Source organism: Papilio machaon, chromosome 13, assembly GCF_912999745.1.
Source record: "Papilio machaon chromosome 13, ilPapMach1.1, whole genome shotgun sequence".
Taxonomy (NCBI): Eukaryota; Metazoa; Arthropoda; class Insecta; order Lepidoptera; family Papilionidae; genus Papilio; species Papilio machaon.
Window position 1 is genome coordinate 3,196,929 of NC_059998.1, and position 26,105 is coordinate 3,223,033.

Genomic DNA, 26,105 nt, shown 5'->3' on the forward strand with positions numbered 1-26,105 from the left:
ACTTATTATGTTTTTTTTTTAATTCCACGCACACGGAGTTGCGGGCCATAGCTAGTTATTAATAAGCTTAATTTTCTTACCTAGACTGTTCCATAGATGGTTCAATATGGAAGCTGGTCATTCGGGCTACATTAGTAGATGTATCTAAAAAGTTTTGCTTCGCTCCCTTACAGTCCAGTCCAATAGCAACGAATTCACCTTTGTATTCTTTCATCATTACTTTAAAATCGGAGTACGTGAGATGCTCTTTGTGTTGAAGGCCAGCATCCTATAATGAGAAAAAATTATAACATACGGAGGTGTGTAAAACATACTTATAAGAATTTTTTCAAAGAAAATTGAAGTTTTTGAGCCTCCACTAAATTCAATTCGACCAAAGCAATGTACGTTTTGTCAATTTTAAATGAGGCAGTCGATAAATATTTTTATAATTTTTTTTAAGGACATCCTACGATTTAAATTGCGGAACCATAAAATTCCATTACCTTAACAATTCTGTTAAAACATTTTTGTCTCTACTTTTTTTAATTATGGAAGAGATTGCAATATACACTTACGGAAAACATTCCATCGATCAGTTCAGTAACATGTTCATCTCGTAGAGAAGTGGTACGGGCGATCTCGACTAGTGAGCGTAGCATCTCACTCAGCTCGCCCTTATCGATGACTCCATTGCGATCGTTGTCACACATGTCGAATATTATACGAAGCTTGTCTTCTGTCGCGCCACGCGAGAATAGCACTACTGTGTCCAAGAATTCCTGTCAAATTTATTAAATAGTAATATACTCGTATTTTCAAATGTTACTTATAGATAATATCGTTGTCAAGAAATAGTACACGCAAAACCATAGTCCATGACTAGAAAATAAATATACGTTGTTTCGTAGAAAAGTCAAAATAAAGATCTTACAAATGAAACATAGAAACAATACCTGGAATGATATTCGTCCATCACCATCTTTGTCAACAATGTTAAACATTTTCTTAACAAAGACTGCATCAGCTTTCATTCCGAGAGCGCTCGCGAATTCACTTTTAGATAGCGAAGTCCTCATCACAATAGACTGAAAATAACACAAAATAATGAGAGAAATGTTGAAAAAAAAATCGATATTGATTTAAAAGTAATGAATTACTTCGGGATCAGCATCTTCTGAGCGCCGCCTCTTCTCACCCGGGGCTAGGCCAAAGGTGATAGCATAAGCCTCTCTAAAGAAGTGCTCCAACTTGCGTTGTCTTCTTTCTCTTGTTTCAGCTGATGCTAATATTTGATCTCGGTGTCCCTACGCAATTAAAGAAAAAAATAAACACTACAAATAAGTTAAAAAAAATCTTTACTACAAAAAAATCCTTCTCAAAGAGTAATAAGCACAGGAAATCGAAGTCCACGCGCTACGCCCTAGGATCATAAATTGGCGGTAGCATGACCGTTTTCTCGGTTAATAAGTGTTGAAAATTTCTTGAAACATTACATCAGTACTTATAATATCAAAAGAATGCTTACTAACCTGTGTCAGATTCATGGCCTTTTTATGCTGTGCTAGGAATGTGTCGAGCTTGAGGAGGAACTTGCGGCGCGACGCGGTCGAGTCCATCTCCAGCACGAGGTCGTGTTCGCGCGGCGCACGAACCAGCACCAGCGGGCGTTTGTTGCCGTGACCCTCCTGCAACCATATGGAATAAAAACAATGTATATTACTAATAAGGTATGAACGAAGAGAGTCACTTAGGGTCGATTAAGTTAGGATTTTTAAGTGACCATTACACGAATTTGAGTGTGTAACATATTTTCACAAAGACAGCCGCACGTTGTTAGAATTGTGTGGCTAGCCACCAAGTGCATCTATTTACTGTTATAGCCATCTCCCTTAATTCTTATTATTAGTCAAGTATTATGTTCTCGTTAGCTGTAGATTACCTGACTCTCAAGTATGGTGAGCTGGTCGGCGTTGTCTAGCGGCACGGTGCGCAGCTTGTCTCCCTTTCGGTCGGTCACGTGTATGGCTGGTTCAGGACCTAACCGCAGCTTCACTAGGCGCTTGTACGATGCATGCACCCACTCGCGGCATACCATTTTGTCCACTGAACCTGAATTATATTTTTTTAAGCTTTGAATGTTATTCTTAAGATACGAACTTAATTCACTTTTTTACGGACTTCCGCAACGATTATATCTGTTCACGAACTTGGACTCTTCGTACATTTATGGAACATATTTTCATTCAATACGAAGGTAATAGATAAATTTGACAATGGCAATTTGATATTGTTTTAGGTTCATTAAGAACGTCTTATCTATAGGTGTTGCGTAAAAACCTTTGTATTGAGCATTCTTTAGATGTTCTTGTTGTATCTTGAGTCGGCGTCGTCGACTATTTTGTAGCTTAACAACTCCGTAGCCGGCGCCCGCGCACAGTATTGGCACAAATACCAGCGCAAGACAAGTATAGATGTATGCGAACTCGTTGCCCTGTGCAAATTTAATATATAGAATGAGTCAACGCCAACTTGCGGTATACCTTTATAAGTCATGATTAAATGAGCAATTTATAAGCAGGTTAGATCGGTTTACACCTCTATAAGGCGATTTTTAATAATGTAAACGTATTAGGAGTTCGAAATTAGAATTTTTCATGCAAACTTGGTTAAATTTAATAGCCTCGTATGTCGAATAAGTTTAGTTTGTTAAGGTTTTTATTTAAATCAAATAGCAACAGCTAAAAACTATTACATGGTGGCACTTACCTCAAAATAATCGTAACCTTTCAAATATTTGCAAGGTGGTAGTTTAGAAGCATTCAGTTGGTAGGGCTGTGGACAGGGATCTCCCTTGTTCCAATGGAACACGTCACGTTGGATGTCATTGGGACCAACAGCTGTACTGTTCACTATAATATCCCACAATGTAATACGACGAAGTTCCTCTATCTCATCAGGTGTAAATATCCTGAAAACAAAAGAAGTATATCAGATCTTAGTTTCCTTTAAGCTTATACGTAGGAGTTTTATTAAGTTCTTACCCATTTTTATAATTTTCGAACCAAAATCTATCACCGTCTCTTATCCTGGTGAATTGGTCTATAATTATTGCTCTAAACAAATCGCCTGGATGACCGGTCGATTCAAGCATGCCTCCTGTAATGTAAACGGTTATTTATTAAAAAGTTTTCTTTTATGTATAAAAAATCTAGCATTTAAAGTGTAAAGTATTTCGTTCTGCCATTAGGAATAAGGTATATTTTGTTTTGTGCGCAATTATATTATGCATGAAAAAGAAAAAAGTAAACTTAAACTTCATTAAGTCTCTTGTTCTCATTAACTCTTTGTTTTAGACTTTATGTTTGAAATGAAAATTGACGTACCTATATAAACATCAATATTATCAAGCTTTCCGTCATAAGCTTGAACTAATCTTTGCAGTAAATCTGGATTATTGTCAAATAAATCTGGATTAATTTCGTTAAAAGTCTTTATTTTTTGTAGTCCGAAGTATGTTCTGAAAAATTAAACACGTAATTTATTGACATGAAGGTAATTTAAAAAAAAATTGGGTGTACAAATTAATGTGACATGAAATTGAAAGAGTAAGTTACTTAAATACCTTGCAGTGTTGTAATCCGGTAAACCGTTATCTCTGCCTCTCATGATGTTAAGTGCTCCAAGGTCGCGTCTAGAAAATTCCATAGGACCAAATAGATTGTCTCTTACATCAGAGCATAGCAACGCATCTTCTCTTTCAGACAACTGGGTAGCCATACCCATTAGTACTTCCTCTATGGGCACTTGCGACATCACATCCTAGAACAATTATGTTTTATCTAAGTAGGTCAGTAATAATAGCGTTATTAAATTACTTTTGAAGGAATGACGTTTTTTACATTGAGCTCTTTGTAGACATTTACGATTTTATTTCTTTAACTGTCGTTATTTACGGAAGTCCAAAAACCGATATCGTTTGTCTCTGTGTTTCGATTTTTTTACTACTTATAGTTTTATCAAAATTCAGAATCTTGATAGAACAAAATTTCAAAGATTAACAATAATTTACTACATGTTAATGCATGAAGAATACTTACATTTCCATCCCACCAAGTTTGACACAATCTGATGGCATCATGACCGCCAGGCGCTCTGCTGTACCTACAGTTTCTGTCTCGCAGCAATATGGCAGGAGGTACCAAAGTATGGCCGAAGCGAAATGCAGCCACTGCGAACGCATGCGTTACACCAGGAGCTATCTCTGCCCGGTAGCCTTCGTATGGAGGAATAGGTACCCCGAGGAATGCTGGCACGTATTCGTATAGAATAATGTTCTGTTGATGAAACAATTTACATGAAGATGACACCTAGAGCATTCTGTTTTCATAAATGAATAAACGACTTCAAAAAAAGAAGGTAAAAGTAATTATGTAGTTATTCGTTTGAATCGTCTTGGTCAATATAAACAAGAATAAATGCTTAGAAAGCCTTATATTAACAAGATGTGTATGATTTTGACGATACTGATGATGCAATATAAATAATTATGTCTGTAATCATCCGAACGTTTACAAATAGAAAGGAGGAAAAATATTGATTTGGTGTTTTGAAAGAACATTTCTATAAGTAATGATACTAGCAGTTTTATGATACTTTGATACCGTTATTTATTATTACTGCTACTTTTATCTGTTAACCTTATAATTTGAAAAGTCTGTTCGCGGTCTACGTTACGTAGCTATATTAATTACCATTTAAATTAGCTGCATTACCTGTAAACTTGCTATGACAATGCGTCGCGCTCGTTGGAACAGTTGCTCGTCATCCCAATCGGGGTGTTGTTTGTGAACGCGCGCCGCCACAACGTTGTGCCAGCGTAACAACAGAATACCAAACGTCACCAGTGCCGGGTTCTGGTTAGTCCGAGGATCTCCTAATACTGTTCATGGAAAAATAAATCTTATTCGATTGATTTTAGGGTTCAAAAGAATATGAACATTTAGCAAATTCTTATACAGAAGAAATTTATTTATGATTGCTTTTCTATTAAGTTGTCATGTGGTCGACGAAATTAGATTCGTGCAATATATAAAAGTCTGTATAATATTTTTAAATCTCTTTGTATTCGCATTTGTTTTAAGTAAAATAAAAAATGAAGAAGGATTAATTATGCTCAGCAAATCACTACAGTTCAAATATACAACCTAGATCTCGACGTAATCGGAAATCAATTAAATCAGCAAACATTTAAATTGTAAATTGAACCGTTCAAAAATTTGATTACAACTCAGTATTAGATAATTAATTTGAATTTTATTTTGTATCTGTAAAATATAGAGTCATTAAAATTATTAATAAATGTCGAAAAGGGGTAAGTTGAAGTGTATTTGTTTACAAAGTTTGCTTCTTCATTTGGAACGTCGTATAAATGTTATAATTGTATAGTTCATATGATATAACTCACAAAACAGTCTCTCAGGGCTGAGCATGCGCATGTAATGGGGTACAGGGTTGTTGAAGAGCGGAACTCGCTTCGTGTTACGCAGCGGCATACCGCCGTCGCTCGCCAGGCTTCCGTTCTATAAGTGCAATTATATTCAGTTACACAATGAAAATACGTTTTATACAGGATGTACACGATTTTAATGTTTTGATGATAAGCTTGTGTTTTGGTTTATTATGAGTAAACAAATTTTGGTACAGCCAGAATCAGTTTATCCTCAATTGTGTAGATACTTTTTAGAGTAGACTGAATAGGCTAATATTGATCCGGTACGTTTGATATTTCGTTTGTATTGTTTACTTAATATCGGGTAGAATTGTGACCGAACTGCAATTTATTTACGATATGAAATCTAGCTCTTTACCTATATTTTTTTTTGTTTATTATAGTACTTTAAACACGAAAATAGTTTAGTATTATGTAATAGTAATAATTAGTGTATTGAGACAAATAGTGTTGAGAATTAGGACATTTCAGAAGGCGTTCGTGTTTACTATTACTGATGTAAATGATAGAAAGATATGTGACATATCACGATATGTGATAATAAGATATGTAAACGCATAGAAATGTACATAAAGAGGCAGGCGTGGCTGCTGGTGGCACCTGAAATGACCTCATTGCATTCACCCATGCCTCGCTAGTACTGTACACGAAACTGCCGTCGATCCATGATGTTATCTGGTTGATCTGCAACAACGTATACATATTTGTTATTTTCATGCGCTTTTCGTAAAGGTTTATTGTGAAATATGTTTTTTGTTTATGTAAATAAAGACGAAATTTGAATGTCACTAAAGATTACCTAACTTATGCACGAAACATTTTGTATTTTATGTTTAAAAAAAAAGGTTTTGTTTTTTTTTTGAATATCAAAAAGCGAATTTCGATTTCATGATCACCTTTTAATGACCCTCCTGAATTTATTAAATTTAATTTATTAAATTAAAATATAATCTTAAAGGTTGTATTTGAATGAAACGAAGTTTAGTTTTGCGCATAAGCTACGATGCGATCTGGGTTACACACAGACATTAATCTTTATTGCATAGAATTTATCCTTCACTGAACAGAGACGGCAATTGATGTATCTAGCGTCAATGTATGTATACTATAAATTATCTAAAATTGGTAAATAATCGTCGAATCAGTAACATTCGAGGTAGGTAGGTTAACTAGCACAGTTTACGTCGAATTCTGTAAAGTATTTTACATTTTAGATATGTACTCGTATATTATAGAGTTTGTTGATAAATATTCTTGACAGGTTACAAACATATGCATACTAACTAATTGAAATACGATCCTAACCATATCCTGATAATCTGCAAAATATAAAAGTTCGAATCTGTTATACAAATATGTCGTACACTCATCCGACACAAAACACAAAGCTATGAGCACATCGAAAAACATTTTTTTTTAGTAAAATAAACTCTAGTGACTCGAATATGAATCGAATGACACAGTAATCGTAAGAATCAGTTTAATCGTTTAGGCTACAATACGATCACAATGGAATTGACACACATTACCCTTATGAGATAGTTGGAAAACAATAAACTAATTAGGCAAAGCTATATGAAATGTGTGATCTTACCTGTTCGCGAGGACTGTTAGGACTCTGCCCAGTCTGTCTGTCGTACGCAGCACGGAGGAAGGGCATGTGTTTAGCGCCCTGACACTCCGGGTCATACATGTGGTCGCACTTGTCCACCGGGATGCGATGGTGCTCGATAGGGCAGCCAGATTCTGACGCCATTACTATCTCACCAGTCACTACCTGTCCTGTTGATGGAAAATATGTGAAAAAGGAGACACAAGGGGAAATATGTTATATTTTTGTTTATACGTGATTTTTTTTTAATTTCAATACGAAGTGATTAAAATTTAGTTTTTAATTTGATGGATTGGTGCTTACTAATTTCACTTCTGTTTCTTTAGTTATCAGATATGTCGATTGAGCTGCGAATTAGGATCAGGTTTAAGTAGTTTTTTAGTTTTATAACTCACCAAAGAACGCCAGCAAGGCCGTCCTGTTTGACAATGATGGTAATCCGTCTTGACCGCGCATGAATAACTTGGACAGAGTTCTAGCTCCTGGCCTGTCTGCTCCTGCCATCATGTATACACCATCCGCGTACGAAGCTGGAGTTTTTCGTGTTAGTCTACTGTCTGAGAACAATATTGACATTTATCGTATCGAAAAATAAAACGCTTATTTTGTCTGTATTTTATCGAAGATTAACAGATATAGAAGTGTGTATAGTTAAATACACTACACCAATAAAACGTTATTCCAATTACAGTTGACAGATAACGTACTTTTAAACCTACTACACCGACCCAGATAAATAATTCACAAGAAATCGAAAATGGTAAAGTCGTGAAAGGGTCTCTAAAATTACAAAGTAATAAAATGACAGACGCTGAAAATAATTTTGCTAATACATATCTTTCGTAATTAAAATAGATTCTTTTTTTTGACGCTTAAATGGAGGAAAACCACAATAATGCTATTTTAAATCTTTATTTTGTAATTAAGAATTACGCACGAAAAAATCGCTTGTAATTTTCGTCCATTTGAATATGTCATATAAATTATGAAATCACTTTATAATATGTTGTAATATCAATTAGTTTGTCCGTATTTACATCGCCGCAGGCTCAAGTCGTGGTAACTTGTCAAAGTTATAAATGACGTGCTAATCTCAAAAATTTATTCCTAATAAATTATCACAGTTAGATAACCAAATGCTTACGAACTACATAATGTGTTGATAAATAAATATTCAAATATACCAAATATCAATAATTAAAAAAAACATTTAAACGTATTCATTGCATGTTTATCTATTTTTAATTGGTTTTAAAAACTAACCTATACGACCTCTAGATGAATATTGACTTTAATGATATTTAATATATTTTAAGTTACATTTAAGCATATTAATGCTCGGAAGTATAAGAAAAACTGACCATCTGCAAAATATCGGTTATATACATCAACCATTTAAAAAAATACTTTAAATTCTTAATTGTTAATAATATATTGTAACTTAAACTGACGAGACACAACATTAATGCGTTGACTAAAGAATATAAAATAAACCTTAAAGTAATAACTAAGCATATATTTGTTAACATAATATCCATTATTAGACCACCATAGTTTGCTTGTATTTGAGCAATACTCAGCTGAGATATTCGACAGCAGCCACATATATCACAATAATTATAGAACACATAACGTACATGTTTCACAACTTAATAATAAACAGTGAGTTTGTTTATGTTGTGAATAAGAAACATTTATCAGTAACAGAAACATATGAATATCGATGCAGAGATAGCTTACGCAATGTGAACGTAAGTTGCATTTTGTTGTTTTGGTTAACTTAAACGTTCATGGTCTTAAGATTAAACAAATAATATATTTAAAATTGTAATGAAGTCGATTTACATATGTTACGTAACTTTAAATTAAAGTTTAATGAAAGAAAAACCTACCTACCTGCAATATCTGATCTGAAATGATTGAAATGATCAGTTATAATATTATCAGTTATTTAAAAAAAATGTTGAAATCCATTTACAATATATTCGTAAAGAAAGTTTATTTGTAGCCCCTAACGAATGTTTAAAATAAGTTACTTTATAAAAAAGTAAACATAATTAAGTCTGCTATTTCAACAATACTGGTGTACAATTCATATCGCACCGTATATCATTGTACTTAGTAATCTTGCAGAACACCATTCATTGGGAAACCATTGATGTAAGCAATACAAATGTTAATTTGTCTAAGCTTTAGTTCCAGTAATGATAGCAGTCGACCAAAATAAATTCAATAAACGTGACCTGTACACATGCGGGAAAATCAATGGTTCACACGAAGTCATTAATTAGTTTTTGTCCGCACGCCGCTGCTAGACATTAACCTACGTACAGAACATGCCAATGCGTCTATTTACCTTGATAGCCATCAGTAACACAAGACGAATGACAAATTAAACAAGTCTTTATTCAAGTACTCTGGTATCACTAGTGACCGTGACGTAGCCTCTAATCGACTCGGCTTTCTATTTAATTAAAAGTAACGTTTTTTCTGGTAAACCATGCGTACACATGCTTATTCAGTAGTTAACCATATTTGCAATACAATATTCATGACAGTTTAAGAATAAAAAATAAAAATAATAGTTGGTTGCGGTTTTAGTAAAAGACTACATTATAAAGAAATTAAAAGCAGAAAAAAAACTGAATTGGTTGATCCAAATAAAAAAGTAAGTAAATATGTATGTTAAATTTAATAGATAATTATACAGACAATGAATTTAACGATTAATAATAAAATTATTAAAAAAAATGCAATAACTGAGAATGTATTATTGTAGCATTGAGACGCGATTTGAAAACAAATACAGTTCATTGATATGTAGACTAATTTATGCTTGTTTTTGTTTAATTCATTTTGCACGATTAAATAGGAATTTTTCATATTTGAATGTTATAATACTATTTAATTATCCTTCGTCACGCAATCGCTATCCTTCATAAAAAAGTAAACAAATATACGATGGTAGGACATGACATATTATTATTTAGTATGCGTTTAATAAATTCTAATCTTTTGCAGCAAAGATTATTGCATGTAGCTATAACAGAAATAATTAATGTAATTATTTTTATCTTAGAAAAATTAAATATTTTTATTAAACTTTGCAGTAAAAGAATAGCTTTTTGAAACAACTTTTAAGCGTTGAAGTCTTTTATATGGGCGTTTTGTTTACTTGTTTTACTTAAAAATAACAGTCAAAGTCATAAATGACTAATTCCATTTGAATGTCATCAAAAGACTTTGTAATTTAATTTAATTCATTATTTATATGTTGATGAGTCTCACAGTAAGATTCCATTTGCGTTTTCTTAGGTCGGCCTATGTTTTATGCAATTATACCGTTATGAATATTATTATCTTAACGTTATTTATACAATTTACGTTATAGATGGCGTAGCAACCAGATCAGAAAAGAACTCAGATATGACTGAAAGTAACGAACCCTTAATTAAAATTGTCATTTTAAAGTTGGATCTCCCGAGAAAATACTTTACTTTAAAAGCAGAATCTGAGTAAAATTTTCATTTCATTCCAGTATTTCTAAAATTATACAAGTATTTTCGTGCAATTAAATCAATTTATTGATCAAAACGAATAATTTGAATTCAATCTTGACGTAAAAAAAAATTAATACTTGCGCTAGTAGTGACTCCACAGAACTATTACAACGAGGCCATACAGATAAATCATATACTTTATTGATATTAGTTCTGAATACCAGCATAACAATAGGAACAGATAAAAAATAGTGGCCTATTGCAATATTATTTATTAATGTGTTGCAATCGTAAGAATTTGATGAGCATATTTTAAAACAGAGGTAAAGAAACTTGTCAGTACATCCCATTATGTAAAATGTATATAGTCAAACTGTGACAGTATACAAAAATCTATAAAAAATATGTTCAACATCAAAATGTAGACTTTAAGATACTAAACACAATTCAAATAGCAGTTAGTTAAAATACGTACCGACGGAACCCCAGTCGGGGTAAGCTCTGTTGTTGTACCAACCATCGTAGCGCTGTTTTTCATAATATATTTCTGAAACAAACAAAAAAAAATCATTTCACATATCATATCAAACACAATAACATATTTTATATAAAATATTTATGCTGTTCGTTGGCATTTCAGCGATGTGTAGACGTTTGATATTAGGTAATAATATAAAGTTTTTCAGTATTTTTACTTCTGATTATATACCTATTATTTGTAATTTTAAAAATATTGTGTTACTAATTACAACATAAGATTACCAAATAATAAACTAAACATTAATATTAGCTTTAATATTTTGTTACTGTTCATTTTATTTGTTTAAAACAGTATAAAGATAATTTGTTTTCAAATTTTATTTAAAATGGTGTATCTAATTAATGTTTATCAGAAATATGTGATCCAGTCAATAAGTTTAATCGTAAAAAGCTGGCAAACCGAGACAAGATTCCAAAGCGTATACAATTAACCTCTTACGTGAGATGAAAATAAATTACCCTTTAACATAGCAAGTTACTTTTCGTTTGAGTTTAAGCTTGATCTAAAATCTAGATGCATTGCATTTACAATCTGTACGAAAAATATTTAATAATTTTGGCTGGAACTATTATATAATAGCTTTCGTCCGCTACTCTGTCCGTGTAGATTAAAAACAATTTAATTAGTAGCCTATGTGTTCTTTCAGTCTATGTTTTATATCTATGCCAAATTTCAGCAAGATCGCATTTATAATATAAGTAAGATTATTATAAAATTTATAAAGTTATATATTAATTTTATTCTGCATTCTGAAATATAACTTTTACGCCGATTTAGTTTATTATATGTTGTTGTAATGTTAATTGTTTTTAAATAACGTCTATGAAAAGTAAACAATGTTAAGAATGACAAATTACTTACTCCTATACATTTTTTTTAATTTCAGAAAACTAAATATGTATTAAATGTAAGAAAACAGTAACTAGTACATATATTAATGTTGACATTTTATACTTAAGTGAAGGTGAATGTAATTGGTCATGAAACATACATGATACAGTAATATCTGCACCTGCAGCAATTGCACGCCGGTGTACTTTAAATCTGTTTCATATTGCACTTGTTTTTTCTCGGCAATATTACTTTAATAATTATTGCCGTGTAAATGTTTTACGTTGTTTATAATCTGTTTATTATTGACCCAAATGATTAAGACACTGAATGCGATTTGTCCTACATTTGTAATACATACATATTTATACTCTGTATTTATTTATTTATTTTATTCATTGACTTAAAGGTGACATAGGTAGTAAATTAATATTATTATTTCAAGACAGGAGTTACAATATTCCTCCCAACTAGGGTTGACGACAGGCATATGGCCAGCCGTGAAAATAAAGCCATAAAATTAATAAAACCTTATCCGCCGACCTCACGTGAGTGGATAAGGTCAAGGAGATGATAAGATATTAGAGTAGTACGGGCATGATTGCATGAAAACTTACCTAAAACTAACTCAAAGTTAACTGTAAATAAAACTTGTTGTCAGTTGACATAAGCTAGATAAAATAAATTCTAGGTCAACGATTCGACGTTCGATCAAGATATTGATTTATATAATTGTAATAGTAAAGGTTGTTACAGGCGCAGCTGTCAGAACTTCTTTGACAGCAGTGACAGTGACGGCGAACGGCAATAGGCGTGCATCCGACGCGCTCCACTTTGGAAACTATCAATCGATATTATTCAAAGTTTATCGACATATCTATCAATAGTAGTCGACAGCTATAACTGTACGAGTAATTTATGCATACATTTTTTAACGTACATACTATAACGGTAACTGTACTAAGATATTTTTTTAACTAAATCCAATCTATTCATATATTTTAATCTACATTTAATGTTAGGTAAAAAGTATAGTGAAGTTGGTTAAAAGATTCGTGATCTTAGTCAAGCTGAAGTATAAGAAAATAAGACGCATGATATGCAAATTACTATAATAGCTCGCAAAGTGGCGCTAATTGTAATACTTAACATTACAAAAAGAAGATTAGGGGTTTTCTGAATGAGAACTATTCAAATTGACGTGTGTTTTATGCCGGTGATTGATGTGAAGTTAGTTTTTTCTGACCGTATCCGCGTATAAAAACTAAATCCGGTACAGTCAGCAGGGCAAATGAGTTCTTGAGAAAAAGAAGCATCTTTTTTATTATCTTCTTATAGCAAATGAGATCATATCTTTAAAAAGAGGCATGATCTTAACAGGGTTAGCTTTTTTTTTCACATAATAGTATATGGGTTCATAATATATTTATTTTGAAGGATATAATAGTCGTAACTCTCATAATTTGATGGTTGCCATGTTGCTATGTTGCCATTTGTTATGAATAACAAATTACGATCTTACATACATAATATTAAATTTTGCACAAATCGATTAAAAGGTCTCACTCAGCTTATTGCTAACGATTTATGCAAATATTAACGTGCGTTTCCACGAACTACCGAAGCACATGTACAAAAATATACTGTTATTTCTCTAACTACATTTGAACAAACAAAGATAATGACATGTTTTTATACAAGTATTTTATCAGTGGAAACTTATGGTAAGTTATAATGATGTAAGATAATGGTACAGACATGCGTAAAACGGAGATCTCATCGCAACGCATCTGCTAATGTTTATATGACAAGGAAGTTATTAATTTGTTGGTAGCAACAACTTCATTAGTATAATTAGTTATAGGAAACCATAATTGACATTTATTTTACGTTAAAATTATCAGTTGAGTAAGATCATGTTTACTAATAACGTTACCAGTTAAATTGAAGTTTTTTCATTTTAACATTGATGGGTACTACGAGTTAATACTAAAAATTTTAAATACTCTTTGATATTTATTCCAATGACCCAATATTGTTATTTCTAGGAATTTCTAAAAACACGCGATATCCAAATCGTGGCAAACGTCATAAGAGTCATCGTCCAAATATCTACGTGGTCAGCGGAGGCCACACAATGGCGACCTTCGTCTGCTTTCTCTCGCGACATATGCTACGCGACTTGAACGCACGTACATATACGTACTATTAAACATTTTTACTGGCCACTGAATGTTTGGAGAATTGTTATCAGAACGGATTAGATGTTAGTAAGCAATATCAATTATGATGATTCTTAGAGAACATGGGACTAGTGTTTTCTATTTGCCAAATTATGACAAACATCGTATTTGTAACTCCTTATACGTATGTATGTTTCTAATCAATTTTTATTACTTATAAATGTAATGATGCTGATCAAAATATATTTAAGTACTGTCCGACAAGGATGGTAACAAGAGTACTATTGGAAATATGAAGTATTATAATATTAAAAAACTTTCTTTAGTCTTTTGTTTTTTTTTTTTAATATTTTTTATTTTTTTACTTATACAAGTGATGTCTTTTATAATTGTTTACTAATCTAAATTACATCACGTTAATGTTCATCGTTCGAATCGTAAAAGGTATATATGCAAGGTCATTAAATATCAAGTAGCAAGTAGATCGTGCGAATGCAATGTAAAATACAAGTAGGAAATTTTATGCTAAAATCCAGGAAGCGTTTAATCCTAGGCTTCGATCTCAGGAAGTCAGCTGAGAATTGACATTTAAATGTCAAAAAATGTCCCGGATGCACATTGAGAGGTTGATAAATCTTTTTAATATTATAAAGGCGAATGTTTGGATGGATGGATGTTTGTTAGAAGATATTCTCAGAACAGCCGCATAGATCTCGCTGAAATTTGACATAGATGTAGAACATAATCTGGAAGAACACATAGGCTACTAATTAAGATTTTTTTAATTCCGCGCTGACGGAGTCGCGGGCGACAGCTAGTATAACATACATTTATACTAAATTACATATTCCACAATATTTTTACGATATGTAAAAACACTAATAATATAAGTTACAAAGGGTCTTAGTGAAAAGTTATATTTAAGGTAAATGGTATAAACGTACGTAAAGTCCAAGATATTATTTTATACAAAAGCATCGCGCCGTAAAGTTGGTAATTATTTTTTTGCGGCCGGATAGGTGTTAATTAAAAAAAACTCATCAAAAAATAATTTAATGCCTTACATGCAAATAGTAATACTATTTTGCCCAAGGCTTAAGTCGGTAAGATCTTAAAAAGGAAGTAATTAACAGTTTCCGTTACTACACAGTTCTTAACTTACTACCTAAGTTACTAAAGTTACTTAAATACTATTAAGGTTAATGATAAAGTATTTCCATTATTTTAATTGTTTTTGAATTGTCTAACAAATTAGTTATAAATATAAAAAGAAAATTGTAAATATTTATTACATTGAGAGGATTACTTTTATTTATCTGACCTGTTTTTTTTTCATAAATACTTATCGTAATGCATTGGTATACTGATAAAGCACTAATAACCTTCCTTGCTAATGTACGGATATGCAAGATTGTATAAAAACTTTTAGCGTACTTGCGAAACTTAAGGTCGATGATACAAACGTGTTCGATAACGCAAAACTATTTTGGACAATTAAATGAAGAACAAATATTAATTTGCCTTAAAAGAATAGCAATATATAAGTAGCACAAGCTATATAATAATCTTTATAAGAGTAACTTATAAAAAAGTAAAGTGCAAATAATTTTAAGATTTAAAATTACTTAATCCTAACTTAATGTAACTCAGTTAATATTATACTGTTAGGACTGTTGAGGGTAGTCTCACAAAAGGTTTTATAAGGACACATGCGCTGCTGCTCGAGGCAGTCTCTTTCCATCCGTCATTGCGGAACGTCTGACATTTTTGTTTATTCACGTTCGGTTTGAGTTTATACTACAGCGAGGATTATTATGAAGTAGAGTTAAATTCATTATTTCGCTGTTAGTTTAATTCTTTTAAAATACTTTTGCATCAAATATCTTACAATACATATATATTTGCAAATAAAAGTTTTCTGATAATAATTGATTGCGATGAAATTTTGCACAAATTTCTAATCGAAATCTACAAAAAACTTAATTTAAAGTCTTGTACAAGTTAAATAGTGACAAAATGCTATTAAGTTAATGTATTAACTAAGACCTTGACCTACCGGAAGCCGAACTATCGTGAAGGTTGCAAAGAAATTCTGCAAAGAATTTCGTGACTCCATTACGGCGCGCACGCATAAAATGTCAAGATCCTGACGTCACAGTAGCAAGTTCAAGTGTTAATGTTCGAAACGACATGATCCACTTTATGATTCTATCTATATAATACTTGATAGTGGTCTTTTGGCTGAAAGAAGTTTTTTATGACTTTGAGCGAGCTTACAAATCACTATGTAACTTTCTGGTAGTTCTATAAAAAAGGTAAAAATTTATTAAAATCTTTTTTATAATAGTCCTTAGCTGAAAGAAATAATTACCACAAAACGTGTAAAATCTAGTACTTCACAATAACCTTCGTAACTAAAGAAGCTGTTTACTCAGATCTACAGAACTTTTGCCATCTTTCAAATTGTAGCAGATTTGTAGGATTAACATCCTTAATTTGCGGTATCCGAATACTTTAGTACGCTTTGCTTTGGGGTACAATTTTTTGCTATCGTTACTTAGTAGCTTTTTTTATGTTAATTTTATTATTTGTTCTTGGAAGCTACATGATATCACATCAATGTGTCGTGTACAAGAAGAATGGTACAGTTTGAACAAAAGAATCCGGAGCTGTATCATCCGTTACCGAAGGACTTTGACATTAAAGGCAAAATTACACAAGCGGATCCTATTTGTTAAGTTCCTATTAAGATCTGTTTGTTTATAAATCTGTAGTGCATATATCAAATGTTTACCACCAAATGTAGAGATTTGTTTTTTAATTTGGTTTACAAAATATTCAATTTAAACATTTCAATTGATTAATCTGTGATAATAATTTTCTTTTTATTAATTTCACACTATTGTACGACTTTCAATATTGACTTAGTAGAAAAACAAATCACTTGTCGAAATTGACCTTGTTTGACCTTATGATATTGAAATTTTAGTTGTAACATTAATATAACATGATAGAGGTTAAGCTAGGTTTGATCGTTAGAATGCACATCGCTCGGATGTAAGTGAGGTTTTGTTTGCCTTCAGCGCAGTGGGTGTGCTACCAACTTGCCTTTTACGACATGGTAGCAAGTGTTACTATTCTATTTGTATAGAAAATAATTTAAAATATCAACCAACTGACTGTACCCTTATAACATTTCTGCGAACAACACCAATCGAATACATGATAAGTATTGGCTACATGTCACAATGGAACGGACATACAGAGAGATAAGAATCAGGATAATATATTTTTATGTTTGTTTCAACTTACCAGGATCACAAGAACACAGAGTAATGGCGAAGAGGAGTATAACACAATGCATTTTCGACCACGGGCGCCAACTGGCAGCCATCTTGATTTTTGGAAATCTGAAATAAAAGAATAAATTAGTTTGCATCAAACAATATTAAACATACAATTTGAAGCTATTGCTATGTTCGCCGCTATTTAACCTTTGTGGTAAAAGGATTGGTGCACTTGCTAAATCGATTAACTATCGATTGCAAAGTACAAATATAAACTATGTTTTTTTTTTTCAAATTAATTATTTTTATTAAGGTAATGTTTGAAAAGTAGCGTAATTACATTTCACTAAGGTCTCGTTACAATGAACTTCAACTTGATTTACTTTGTGCGAAATGAGCAAAAACCTTCAATAACTGTACTTGAGTGAATATAATTCAAGTGTACTCGCAAGGTCAATCAACTGATGTATGGTATGGCGAATTTTTTTACAATGTATGATCTTGAATAAAGCATTTTGTCCTCTGCATTAACTTTTTATAAAATGTAAGTTAATAAAAATGTATTATTATAAAATAATTTTTCAACTACTTGTTTAGATTGTGTCTATATTAATTATCGATGCATATTCGGCATTATTATTTAAGGGACATTAGTAAGAGACTTATGCTGAGAATACTTAAAATATAGTGAATACTAAAAGAAAAATACAAAAAATATCCAGCGAAAAAAAATATTAGGCAAAGAACAAAAATAACCGATGCTCTAAGACAAGCACTCAAGTTAAAATGGCAATGGGCAGGACACATATCACGCTTCACCGACTCACGATGGACCATACAAGCAACAAGATGGAAAGGACCACTTGGAAAAAGAAATGTAGGTAGGCCAAATAAACGGTGGTCTGATGATATAAAAGATAAAGTAGGAAGAAACTGGATAACCTTAGGTAGAAACAGAACTGATTGGAAAAAGATGGAGGAGGCCTTCACCCAAAGTGGGGTCCATATCTAAATGTATGAATCTAACTATACTAATATAAATATAAGCAAAACACTAACAATACTAAGAAAATACTACTCTTGTAAATAGCTTATTTTAGATGTGGAAATAAAAAGGCTTTATTATTATTATTATTATAGTAAGAGACATTATTTGTAAATCCATTCCTAGGTGTATAATTATAATTTAGTTTAATAACTTGTACGCATATTACAAGTTTGCATAGTTTTTATTTCCCTGTTGCATCACTAATGTATGTGTCGGTGCGTAAACGGCTTATAAAAGACAACGCTTCATGAATACTCAAGACCAACATGACTTATTTGATTATTAAATAAGGAAATACAAGTTAAGAACTTAGTTATTACAATTAAGAAAACATCAAACTTTACACGTTTACACAATACTGAGTCATTCTAACATTTAGGATCGAGTAAGTTGGGGAAACTTTGGATTAATGATTACATTTAAAATTATCCATTTTATTCTTCCTTATTAAACAACTGTTGCCCGCGATTTTGTCAGCAGAAAATAAGAATTAAAAAAAAATAGCCTCAGAAATTACCCGGAACAAACACGGATTTGCAGACAGACATACATACAAAAGTTTTAAAAATTCTATTTTCATTATGAACAAATCAAATAATATCATATGCACGTAATATGATTATTTTTTCGGTGTTACATGCAGACATTTCAATTTTATTAAAAGTATAGATATAGATAGAATAGGTATTAGAAGGGGAAAGAACTAAAATAAGTCATGAAACACTTTTAAATAACGTAAAAATACTAATATATATTATAATATACTAATATATAATATAATATAATAATTACTATCCTAACAATACGAAAATATATTGTAGCATTATGCTGCTTATTAATAATTTATTAAATAATATTAAAAGTTTCTTATGATTCAAATAAAAGCAAAACCTTTTGCAATTCAGGTATCTTGCAGCATTAGTGAATTCATTCCACACACATTGCCGTTCGACTTAGTGCAAGTGATACACCGCTCAATATAAAGTTTTAAATACCTTGCAATAAATTTAGTATTATAAGAGTCAAACTTTATGTTGGCTTGTGGTTAGCTGTGAGCGCATGTCTTTGTAGACTCATGCTAAGGCGGTGTACTATATTTAGACGAAAGCATATACACGGTTGTGCTTCGCCTCCGAATACCTGTATGAAAACGCGTCGACAGAGCTGGGCATTAACTCGTTAATCCGTTAATCGTTAATTAACGAAGTTAACATTTTGCTTAACGGATTAACTTTTAAGTTAACTTCAAAAAGTGTTAACGCTTTTGTTAACTTCCGTTAAACTCAACTTCCGTTAATAAAAGTCCGTTAATCGTTAAATTAGAGACTTGAAGACGTGCTGTCATTTTGTTTTAATTACGCGCCACGCCACGCTCGTAAGTTCAGCTATGACGGGCGACTGTCGGCGACTCGAATGGTAAACGAACGCGTTGATAATTGATATATGTGAAGTTTGCGTGCAAGTGTGATGCATCAGAGCGTCCGGGAAAGACGTGAACAACAGGACAAAATCAAAAGAAGGTTCGAAATAGTATATTTCATTACGAGTATATAAAAGCAAGAGTATGTAATAGCCCACATTCCGAATGCTCTTCGTCCCTGCAATACCCTCCAATCCCTTTTTGAGCAACTGTATTAAAACACTTTTAACTCGTGCTTTTTCTTTAGCTTTTCCAAACTCGTGCGTTCTCTTTCCCAACTGTCAAAATAATTTCTATTAAAAAGAAAAAACCAACCACGAAGTTTATACAAAAAAAATCATTGAAGTTTTTATGATTCATGCAAATATTGCTAAAAAGAAGCTCCTAATTTGTTACAATATCAGATTTAATGATTTTATTGAATGAATTAGGTTAGGTTTCATTTTATTTCATCTCATTAAATTTCATTTTCATTTCATATCAATAAAAATAATGTACTGAAGACTCGGCCGTTTGGGCATAGTTCCCCTTGCCTACCCAGAATGGGTGAAGAAAACCAAAAAAAATCTCTGTTTGTATTCTTTTACGGTTGGCGCCATTTTTCAAACATTTTAGTAAGTTGAGTTTATTGTGTTTTTATTATTCTATTAAATTGCTTCATTTTTTCGCAACTGTATTAAAAATAGTTGTTCAGTGCACGTGCGGAACTGTCATTAGAACTTGTTCCAACTGTCAACCCTCACCTTCAGCTGCGCCTCGGCTCGGGTAGACATTTGTCCTAACTCTTTGCAGTGACAGGCTTTCCGCACTCGTAATGAAATATACTATAATGCATTCATACTTGTCTCTAATACTAATGTGTTATAGAATATATAGTCAAATTACTATTTTAAACAAGTGTCGCCACAAAAGTGTGAAATTAGTATGTATAATTTTTTGCATGGTTAACTGTTAACGATTAACTTTAACTTGCGTTAAATTTTCGAGAATTGAACGCTTTAACGATTAACGAAGTTAATTTTTTAATTAACGCTTTAACGATTAACGAAGTTAACTTTTCGATTAACTGTGCCCACCTGTGCGCGTCGATATATTAAATTGTGTTCAGAGTAGTGTCTTGTGCGATCCCAAGCCATCTTAAAGTTTGGATGGCATTATATCAAATGGACGTGTTGCAGCGACGGGCAAGATCATGCCATATTCGTCGAATGCCTTAAGCGAATCATGTCAACTTGTATTTACAATATTTAGACCTTCAGAGTTACAAGTGTTTGAGGTTACTTTAGTTTGTTTTACAATCAGCTCTTCGAAGATTGTTACAATGTATCGCTAGGCCATGACTCTTGGTATATACCTCTTAGTTGTTCTTGTTGCACTTTCATTTTATTTAGATTTGACATTAAGGTAAATGGATTTGTTTATAGAATTTAACTAGCGAAATATATAAAAAAGACTTATCTATGTATTATGTTAGGCTGTATCCCAATCTATCCCAATTACTAATTTCATACAGATTCGTTTAGTCGTTCTAAAGTTACCTACGTGATAACAAACATCCATCCATGAAAACTTTCGCATTGATTATAATTTATATTCTATTGTAAACTTGTGTACTTTTTGTTTTAAAACCGTAATATCAAGAAGTGATATTGATCAAATGTCTAGAATAAATGTACTAGCAAATATGAATAAAACATCAAGCAGTAGAAGTGTCAGCTGAATAAAAGAAACTATATCCCTTGGTATTTGTGCGAGTTAAATCATGTTAATATGTTAGTTAAATCTAACATTAAGTTACAAATAACATATCAGGCAGTTTTTATAATATAAATGATATGATATGATTTTAATCTTGGCGTATAAATACATTGCAATAAATTTTGATTGTAGTTTGTAGTTTGCAATACGTGTCTGCAGACAAGTAATCCGCTCGTAAAAGTGGGTCACAATGAGCATTATGATATAGCATTATGATTTTAAATGATATTTTATTAATACCTAAAATGTAGTAAATAATTATTTTATATGCGACTGGAAGTTGCCCGCAACTTCCGATTGAAATAAATCTAGCCTATGTCACCCCAGGACATTGTGGCTTCCTACCAGTAAAAGATTTTTTCAAATTAGTTCTGTTGTTTCGGAGCCATACAAACAAAAAATCAAATCTTTTCCCTTTAAAATATTATTATAGACAAACTATGTATCGCTTCTTCTCTGCTTATCGTCAATTTGGATAATTGTCATTATAGTATACTGTTTGAAATATTTTTGTTACAAATATGCGAAAAAAATCAGAAACGTGATTTCTTATACTAGGTTTTATTGTTTTGTGAATCAAAATCACAAATTTGAGGTAGGGAAAGATGTTCGATCGCGCTTGGCGCTTGGCCCACATGTAACGTTGTGCAATGTGGCTCTCGACGGCACTCGCGGCACCCAGCCCGCCGTAGCACGCAATCTCTGCCCTCGTACGTGCCGAGATGACTTATCACACCTACACAAATACATGAACGATAATAATAGTTTACATATTTAAATGTTTTGATTGCTTACGTAAGCATACGTATCTCTAATGTTTTATGCACTAATTATTCTTGCTCGTATTTGTCCTTCAAAGGTAGCTAACGCATCTGCAATCATCTAACTTATCTATGGGCAACGATTATTACGTGATTTTAGCAATATCAGGCCGCTCGCTCGTTTGCCATTTTATTTTTTAAATCTTTCATCATCGTCGAATATATAAAACACAAACAGAACTCTACAATTCAGTTAACAACCTCATTTAACGTCGAATAAATTTTTTGCAGGGTAAAAGTAATACCAATTAAAGTATTTGCAAAAGACAGTGTTTTTATATTTAGTGACATTTAATTATAATATATTTAATTGCTCATACAGTTGTAAAAGTTCCAAATAAGTCCGCCGGTGATTGTTAGTGTTGCGAATTAAGACATTGAGTTGTACGACTTGTATCGCAAACGGTGCGTGGCAAAAACGACCACTTACTTTGTTGTAGGTATTATCTTATTCAAACAATTCGAAGTGATTGCTACATAGTACATATACTTGTAAAATTAGACCAATTATTGAGAGAAAATCTATTTAAAATTATACTCAACATTTCTTTGTAATTTTTTTTAATGTACAATTCATGAAAGTCTTTTATATTACTCCCTACAATTTGTACTATTGTGCCTTATAAATCGGGTATAACTTTTTTTACAAAATAAATGATCATCGCCAATGAAAATTTGCAACATCAAAGGATATAATAGAAAGAGTATGCTCCCTTATTGAAGGAGCCTAATATTACGATTGTATTTCTCAAGATATTACCGATAAGTTTCGAATTCATAAGATAAAATAATGACCGGTCATATATAATTGCGCTTAGGCAAGCGGTGCATGGTTGTGACCCATAAAACTATCAGACAAGGCCGTCTTACCAAACTGGTGTCTTCGTAGCGTGCCGTCTAAGATAATACGCTTTAACACGTTAGCTGCGAGGCCATTTTGGCGGAACTTTCAGCCAGTGCGTTTGAGGTCTGTTCGTGGCAAAGTTGAACATTTTTCCAGTGCTATTGAGGCCTCTCCTGCCTCACAAAATTATGTTTTCGAAAAACATTTTTAAAAAGTCCAAATTAGACGATATTTGCTTGAAACTTCACTCTTATGAACTTAAATATGTGCATAATATGAATCTAGCTTCGCCTGGAGTTAGGACGTTTCGTTAATGAAAAATGTAAAATTAAAAATTTGTCATCGGTTCTGCCTCAAATCGCACTGAAAGGAAGGTCAATTAATGCCTCGACTAGTGATGGGATTAAAAGAGAGTTGTAGTTACGATAAATGTTTATTGAGTATTAATCACTGAAAATGTTTTTCATTAAAACATGGTAAACAAAAAGATTTGTCACACTGGACACAAAAAGTCACAATTTTTTTAGTTTTCTTAGCAGCTTGCGTGCCATTCAATGTCAATCTTAATTTTTCGTAGCAACCTACGCAGCGCTTTCTTTGACCACCTCTTTGGAACAAATGATCAGCACATCTGCCGATAGGAAATCTTGAAATAAAATATATATTTTAGATCTCTTGTGTGTGTGCGTGCGTGTGTGTGTGTGTTTGTGCGTGCGCGTGTGTCTGTGTGTGTGTTTGTGTGTGTGTGTGCGTGGCTTTGTCTGTGCGTGTACTTATCCGTTCATCGATTTTAGGCATATATGGTACAAATTATGCCCTAGCGCGTAGTTATTTTACTATACCTGAAAGGAAAGGAAATTTCCTTTTTTTTTAATTTGAGTCTTGTTGTTTATTTTGGATTTCGTAAGTGTTTTTGCGTTTACTTTTTGTTTTTTTTACTCACAAGTGTGTTGAAAAACATCGTATGAGGGAGCATGATGATTGTTGGTCGCTCGGTTTTCTTGTAGAGGTCGCCTTTGAACAATGCCACCTCGCACGCAATAATCAACTTTGCTACCTAGTAGCATAACATACTAATATATGTCTTGTTTGCGTTTACGTTACCGCGTAGTACATATGTGAGAGTGTGGGTCTGTGTGTATGTATGTATGTACCTAGTCTTACTAATTTCAGTATAGCAGCCGTGGCCACCGAAGAAACAACTCGAACTTTCCAAAAGAAGATAAGACTTCCTACTATTAAGGAATCTGGAATTGTAAACCAGAAATATAAATATAACATTAAAATATATGAGTAATAGGTACATGCTGCAGCATTAGCAAAACAATCCACACTTAAAAAAGGGCAAAATTGCAAAGGGGATTTTTGTTATTGAAATATTGGATTTTAGTCATGGTGTGACGAGAGCAAGCTTTTGCTCTCGTCTCAGCGAATAATCAGCAAAAACATTTAACGTTCTCTGTACAAAAACGATGATCAGCACACAATGGTAAAAATTGCCACTATGGACTAAACTTCGAATGGAACTGTGACTTGCTTAAAATAACAGTGAAGAATAATCCACAACTGAGCACACATTTTAAGGCAACACCCATGTGCAAAACAAAATAATGATGATAATTGAGTATTGTTAGTGGTGAATGTGCGTGCGTGCGTGCGTGCGAATATTATATTAAGTATAAGACGTATTAATCGTGCTATTTAATAGTAGCTTGGCTATTAGTGTTGTGTTTCTGGCTCGTAAATACATTCTGTGTCCGATTTATGCACTTTTGGTTCAACATAGACACAGGCCACCCCCTTAAAATTCAAAGTTGCAGTAATTTAGGTTTTGTATGGTATAAGTAAAATTTTTACCGAGGTCAACATAGTTTCTTATAACTCCAGTAAACATTTTCAAATAATTCAGATTAGTACTTCATCTGACTTATTTGGTATTATTGGTTTAAAACTTTAAGGATTTTAAAATAAAGTTCTACGCTCAATCTTTAATAAATCCTGCCAAAACGCCCTCGAAACTCGAAACGTTATCGAAACTTTCCACAACACTAAGCTAGGATCCGCGGCGCCCGCGCCGCCCGCGCTTCGTGCAGTGCGGCCATGAGGCCTACAAATTTTGAGATAGATTTGACCTCAATCCGCACTAGGCGTAATTAATTTCTTTTCAGTGCGTTTGGGGCCTGTAGGACCTCATTTTTATCTAATTACGCCATTGGGCTAGATATCGCAAGAAAAACATTTCTATATATTTGACTCTGTCGTACTCATAGAAATACTGATTTAGTAGCCTCCCGCACAGAGCGAAACAACCCGATTTTGACTGCCGCACCAGCGAGAAGTCACGCTTTGGGCCTGTTCTGCCTCAATCCGCAGTTAACGTGTTAACAATAAAATGTATGATCACAGGCTTATGAACATCCATTAGCCTTAAGATCAATTATGTTCTATAAATGTATTTACAGCTACTTCTTAAGCATATTTACAAGAAATCTATAGTTTATTCGTAATTAAGTAAACAATTCCTGGTATCTTACAAAAAATAGAGAGTGAATTTCCAGTGACTGAAATATGTTCTTTTTTATTTAATATATGTAGCAGCTAAAAAGAGGTTAATGTGTTTCTTTATCAATCCTTCATCTTTCGAACAATACTAAGCAATTTTAGTCTTAAATTAGCATAGTTTTAGAGCAAAAGCCCTGTCATTCTTTTTACTTTGAACTTTAATTGCTGGATAAGAGGCCGTTAAACGGTTTCATAAACCTTAATGTA

The 26,105-nt window shown here is 32.6% G+C and overlaps 1 protein-coding gene across 3 annotated transcripts in view; it reads right to left on the reverse strand.

Annotated features, from left to right (window-relative positions):
- The window catches only part of LOC106717948 (dual oxidase), a 32,389-nt gene that overhangs the window by 3,600 nt on the left and 2,684 nt on the right, over nt 1-26,105 (reverse strand). The window contains exons 2-20 of one of the 3 annotated variants that reach the window (XM_045680546.1): nt 17,471-17,568; nt 11,079-11,150; nt 7,499-7,660; nt 7,086-7,273; nt 6,092-6,175; nt 5,447-5,561; nt 4,755-4,921; nt 4,080-4,316; nt 3,605-3,801; nt 3,366-3,499; nt 3,024-3,138; nt 2,749-2,950; nt 2,320-2,473; nt 1,922-2,091; nt 1,512-1,667; nt 1,140-1,286; nt 936-1,067; nt 558-761; nt 81-268 (exon numbers count right to left, since the gene is read on the reverse strand). In XM_045680546.1, coding sequence (XP_045536502.1) covers nt 81-268; nt 558-761; nt 936-1,067; nt 1,140-1,286; nt 1,512-1,667; nt 1,922-2,091; nt 2,320-2,473; nt 2,749-2,950; nt 3,024-3,138; nt 3,366-3,499; nt 3,605-3,801; nt 4,080-4,316; nt 4,755-4,921; nt 5,447-5,561; nt 6,092-6,175; nt 7,086-7,273; nt 7,499-7,660; nt 11,079-11,150; nt 17,471-17,552 — 2,906 coding nt within the window. In that variant the 5' untranslated portion in view covers nt 17,553-17,568. Of the gene's footprint in view, nt 1-80; nt 269-557; nt 762-935; nt 1,068-1,139; nt 1,287-1,511; nt 1,668-1,921; nt 2,092-2,319; nt 2,474-2,748; nt 2,951-3,023; nt 3,139-3,365; nt 3,500-3,604; nt 3,802-4,079; nt 4,317-4,754; nt 4,922-5,446; nt 5,562-6,060; nt 6,176-7,085; nt 7,274-7,498; nt 7,661-11,078; nt 11,151-17,470; nt 17,569-26,105 lie in introns of those variants that run through there. The other 2 variants (XM_045680547.1, XM_014511921.2) reach the window with 2 other exon arrangements.